Source organism: Oncorhynchus tshawytscha, linkage group LG23, assembly GCF_018296145.1.
Source record: "Oncorhynchus tshawytscha isolate Ot180627B linkage group LG23, Otsh_v2.0, whole genome shotgun sequence".
NCBI classification, from domain to species: Eukaryota; Metazoa; Chordata; class Actinopteri; order Salmoniformes; family Salmonidae; genus Oncorhynchus; species Oncorhynchus tshawytscha.
The window spans coordinates 2,512,237-2,518,236 of NC_056451.1; the positions used below are offsets into that span (position 1 = coordinate 2,512,237).

The window sequence follows — 6,000 nt, forward strand, 5'->3', positions numbered from 1 at the left end:
ACTTGTTTAAACCAGAAGCAAATGCTATTGTATTGTTTCTAATGAACCCTTTAATGGCATCCCACTGGAATTCATTATCATTCACCAATTCTTTGTTGAGGAGGATAAATTAATGTAAATCAGACCTGAATTGACTACAGAAATCCAATTTGTTTAAGAGAGTGAGATTACTTGTGGCACAATTTGGAACACTAATTATGGTTTGCATAAGTTTCTGTCATGATCAGACATAGACATACAGTGTGTACAATTTCCACCTTTTGTACTAGATGCAATAACTGTGATGAAAGTAATATGGAATCAATCTATCCTTGAAAATGATCTGTGCCTAGCAGAGTAAAAAGTATATTCTTTCAGGTGTGGATTATGCACTCTCCATATTGTATATCTACCAGTGTAACATCAGAAACCATATTTTGCTACGCTATAGTGGCTAGTGGTTGAGTACCCGATTTGTTAAGATTTACACATTGTCGGGTTTATGGTTGTATTCATGTCACCACCTAAGACCATATGGAAATCTGATGTTAGAATTTTGGATAGAGAAACAAAAAAACTAATAATCGTAAGTATTGGGGGCATGTGCAGAAACAAAAATATATACAGTACCAGTCAAAAGTTTGGACACACCTACTCATTCAAGGGATTTTCTTTATTTTTATTATTTTCTACATGGAAGAATAATAGTGAAGACATCAAAACTATGAAATAACACGTATGTTGTAACCAAAAAAGTGTTGAAAAATGTAAAATATATTTTACATTCTTCAAAGTAGCACCCCTTTGCCTTCATGACAGCTTTGAACACTCTTGGCATTCTATCAACCAGCTTCATGAGGAATGCTTTTCCAACAGTCTTGAAGGAGTTCCCACATATGCTGAGCAATTTTTGGCTGCTTTTCCGTCACTCTGTGGTCCAACTCATCCCAAACCATCTCAATTGGGTTGAGGTCGGGTGATTGTGGAGGCCAGGTCATCTGATGCAGCACTCCATCACCCTCTAAACAAGTCACTTCTTCTTATTTGTGTCCTTTAGTAGTAGTTTCTTTGCAGCAATTCGACCATGAAGGCCTGGTTCACACAGCCTCCTCTGAACAGTTGATGTTGAGATGTGCCCGTTGCTTGAACTCTGTGAAGCATTTATTTGGGCTGCAATCTGAGGTGCAGTTAACTCTAATGAACTTATCCGCCGCAGTGGAGGTAACTGTGGGTCTTCCTTTCCTGTGGCCATCCTCATGAGTGCTTGATAGTTTTTGCGACAGCACTTGAAGAAACATTCAAAGTTCTTGAAATATTCCACATTGACTGACCTTCATGTCTTAAAGTAATGAAGGACTGTCATTTCTCTTTGCTTTTTTGAGCTGTTCTTGCCATAACATGGACTTGGTCTTTTACCAAATAGGGATATCTTTTGTATACCTACATTGTCACAACACAACTGATTTGTTCAAACGCATTACGAAGGAAAGAAATTCCACAAATTAACTTTTAACAAGGCACACCTGTTAATTGAAATGCATTCCAGGTGACTACCTCATGAAGCTGGTTGAGAGTATGCCAAGAGTATGCAAAGCTGTCATCAAGGCAAAGGGGTGCTACTTTGAAGAATCTCAAATTTAAAATATTTTTAGGTTTGTTTATCACTTTTTTGGTTACTACATGATTCCATATGGGTTTTTTCATAGTGTTGATGTCTTCACTATTATTCTACAATGTAAAAATAGTAAAAAAAATAATAAAAACCCTTGAATGAGTAGGTGTGTCCAAACTTTTGACTGGCACTGTAAACTTGCCAGAAAATATTTCTTTCACATAGGCAATCCTCCCTTCTTCATCATTGAAACTTGAGATTACGGCGAAACACAACAATTACCACTTTTGTTTTATTATTAACAGAAGAAAAGGCAGCCAACTTCAAGTTGTTGTTTTCTATTGTGCTTATATCATCCTTCATTATATGAGATTCCTGGAGTATGGCAATATGTACTCCTTTCCTATTCATAACATCAAAACAACTAGTATGCTTTTTTTCTCTTTTATGCCCTGTAAATTCCAAGAAAGCACAGTTAGCTTAACCATTAAAAAATCTGGAAGAGACTTTGTTGCAAAAGTAATAATGAGTACAATCCCATTTTAAAATAAATACAAAGTAAATAGATGAGTATTCAATAATCGGCATAGAATACAGAACGTAATTTTTTTTTAAAAAAGACATTTTCCAAGAGCCCTCCCAGATTGTAACTCATATAAACATCCCCCTTTCCCTCCCCTACCCTCCCATTAAAAAGGGAATACTTGTGATTATATTGCAGTTGTATTAGACTTGTAATATCTACAGCAATGTTTGATTTAATTATGAGACTATTTGCCATATGTACTATTTTGTGTGTGTGTGTGTGTGTGTGTGTGTGTGTGTGTGTGTGTGTGTGTGTGTGTGTGTGTGTGTGTGTGTGTGTGTGTGTGTGTGTGTGTGTGTGTGCATGCATATATATGTGTGTGAACCTGTTGTGTATTGGAGTGGAGAGCATTGCCTCTTAGAGCTAGTCAATGGGCGACATTACATATACTCAGAGCACTAAACGAGAGTGACTGGCTATGAGGAGCAGAGGACACTGAGTCTGCACTTTCCAAGATGTCAAAAGATTGCTGACACATGATTGGCCGGGGGTGGGCTTTCCAATCCCCCAATCCCATGATTAAGGGGAGAACATAAATATGCTTTAGTCCCAGGCTCAAGGAGGGTGGATTGGGTAGATAGATTTTTCCCTGTGAGGTTTTGCCAAGGGTCACTCGTGGTTTTCATATTGATGATGTACAGAAGGAGAAACTATAGCCTTAGGTTACCTAGCTGGCGCAGTATTGGACTAACACCCTGGCAAGTAGACTCTCTTGGCCTAATTGCCACAGAATGATCACCAATCGTTCTTAGGGAGAAAGTGAGGCAAACAAGCCACCTGCCATCAGTGATAATGTAGGCCTGATGCAAATCAGAGGCCTTTGGATTAAATTGATCTGGTGCCTGACATGGGCACCCATGACAAAGATTCTCTCAGGTAGGAGTGTATAATCTTTCAAATGCTTACACATAATCGCATACAGGGGTATACACTTAGTATACAAAACATTAAGAATACCTGCTCGTTCCATGACATAGACTGACCAGATGAATCCAGGTGAAAGCTATATGATCCCTATATGATCCCAATCAGTGTAGATGAAGGGGAGGAGACAGGTTAAATAATTATTTTATAAGCCTCGCGACAATTGAAGCATGGATCGTGCACCATTGGGTGAATGGGCAAGACAAAAGATTTAAACGCCTTTGAACGGGATATGGTAGTAGGATCCGGGCGCACCGGTTTGTGTCAAAAACTGCAATGCTGACGGATGCTTCACACTCAACAGTTTCCTGTGTGTATCAAGAACGGTCCACCACCCAAAGGACATCCAGCCAACTTGACACAACTGTGGGAAGTAATTGGAGTCAACATGGGCCAGTATCCCTGTGCAACGCTTTGTAGAGTCCATGCCCTGACAAATTGAAGCTGTTCTGAGGGCAAAAGGTTGGAGGTGCAACTCAGTATTAGGAAGATGTTCCTAGTGTTTGGTACACTCATTGTATATTGGGTGTTTCAGACATTTAGTAAAATGCAACTCTGAAACTAAGAAGTAAATTCAGCACATCGGGTTTCCTGTCGTTGTAAGGCAAAACCTGAAAAAAAAACTTGTATCTGCTCACCATCTAACAAAGTGGGGATTTGATACCAGACACAGCTGCCAGACAGTGTCACTCCACCTCCTATACCTCCTCAAACTGGCCAGGTCCTAAGGTACAAGCCTGTGTTAGTAGTAGTGACAACAGGACCTTTGACCTTTTGCATTATGCATTTAGCAACATTGGTGCAGGAATCTATTATTCAGACAGATAGAGGCCCTGATCCAATGCTTTAAAAACACAGCCTGCCTTCCTTCCTTCATTCCTTCCTTCCTTTCTTCTTTGTGGTAATCCCTGATCTAACAAAAATGGCTAGGTGTAATTCATGGTTCTATCCCATAGCTTCCACCATTTCAACCATATCAGATCACTTATTTCTCAAATGAGGGTGGAAGGAAGGATGCAGGAGGTAGGCGGCTGATGGCTCTGTTCTGTTCAATGTCCTGGCTCGGAGATGACTACTTCAGTCTAACTGCCCCTTTTATGAGCACAGCAGGCATCACTATTGATCGGTGATGCCTGGCAAGGGGCCTGGATAGTCTGGCTAAAGCAAAACATCATTTGTTTTAGGTCTACATGATGAAAAAATGTATTTCACACAAGCAAATGAAGATGGTGAACCATTACTATTGATGTAATAATATTGATATAATATAGGTTGATGGCACCTTAATTGAGGAGGATGGGCTCGTGGTAATGGCTGGAGCGGAATGAGTAGACTAGTATCAAATACATGAAACGCATAGTTTGATGACATTCCATTTGCTCCATTATGAGCGTCCTCCCCTTAACAGCCTCCACTGATAGGTATAATATTATTAAATCACAGAAACACACACACACACACACAAACACAGGCAGGGAACCAGTACTTGTTAGGTGTGTGTAGAAATGGGGAGGGGAGGCCATACTTACATTCCAGGTGCTTTTTCTTGGGTGCTGTCTGCTCATGAGTGGTGGCTTTGCAAACAGCTCGAGCAACCTCCGATCCCGTTAAGCTGTATTGCGCCGCGGCAATGCGGTCCGTCAGCGTCTGCCCCGACATCTTCTCTCCGTGGCGTCAAACCTCACGAATCAAACGTCAAAAATGTTCCCCCCCCCAAAGCACAACCAGTCGTGGTATTCCAGACTGCCCTTAAAAATCCACTGGGGATGTGGATATAGGAAAAAAATACTCTCAGCCTAGATATGGGGAAATGTTCTGAGATCGGGAATGAAACGACAAATTGAAAAGGATGCTTGACATGGATAATGGCAAATGCGTCGTGCTTTCCTCTCGAGTCCAATTTACCGATAGCCTATGCCTTACTCAGCCCTGGCCCATGCTATATGAACTCGATTTGATAAATAAAATTGGCCAATAGGCTAACAGAGGTGCAATTTATCCTCAATATGCAATACAAAAAGGCAAAGGGAGAGATGAGGTCGATTTATTTTCTATGATACCTTCTCGTTGTAATTGTCTATAAACGGGTATTTATTTTTTGCAATGTTTAATTTGTATAATTCTACATTAGTAATAAATGTTTTACAATTAAATATCCGTTCAATTACTTGTAGGTTATTCTATTCTAAAGTCCTTACTGTAACGGTTTGGATGGTCTCCTCCTTATAAAATGACGGTTCGCTGTGGATGATGCTCGACCAACAACGCGTCCTTCTCTCTTCCAGCGAAGGACTATATTCCTCGCTAAGGACCCCAGTTTTTCAGCCAACTATTTCGCCTCTCAATTTATGGGCCATTAAATAACAGTGTCGTTCTTCCTCCCAGTGATCCACCGTTCACCACCAACGATGCTTGAAACTGAGGAGGTGGATGGTGGCGTTTCGGTGGATTTGCCTTGTTTGTTAATTTATTTATTTATTTATTTATTATCTCACTCCTCCCCCTGGTCTGAATCAGATGGCACGTCATTTAAGAACCCAGTAGGCTAGTAGCAGCATCGATATCATCAGCGGGCTGCATCCCAATGGCGAGGCGATTTCTTAAAGGGTTAAAGGGGACTACAGAAGCCAACGATGCAACTGATAGGCAGATATACAGAGTAACTAACAGCTGATCTATCCAGTGCTGGAGAAGGGTATGGAAAGCTCCCTGACTCAACTGTATTGTGTTGTATTACGCTGCTTATTATGCTTTCATATGTAATCCCCGTTGGAAGTCTGTTTGTCTTTTCCTCTGGATTCCCTGAGAAGAATGGCTTGTTCACAATTATATGTTTGGCATCTATTGGTGATGATAGAGAAACCTTCAAATATTTATATTAGAACCATTTTAGCACCAT

The 6,000-nt window shown here is 40.5% G+C and overlaps 1 protein-coding gene across 7 annotated transcripts in view; it reads right to left on the bottom strand.

Annotated features, from left to right (window-relative positions):
* LOC112223155 (clathrin coat assembly protein AP180) overlaps nt 1-5,558 on the bottom strand; it is a 73,051-nt gene extending 67,493 nt beyond the window's left edge. For 6 of the 7 annotated variants that reach the window (XM_042304443.1, XM_042304440.1, XM_042304442.1 and 3 more), the window contains exon 1: nt 4,631-5,558. In XM_042304443.1, the coding sequence (XP_042160377.1) occupies nt 4,631-4,760 (130 nt within the window). In that variant the 5' untranslated portion in view covers nt 4,761-5,558. The remainder of the gene's footprint in view (nt 1-4,630) is intronic. The other variant, XM_042304438.1, reaches the window with a different exon arrangement.
* Nucleotides 5,559-6,000: the final 442 nt, after the last annotated feature.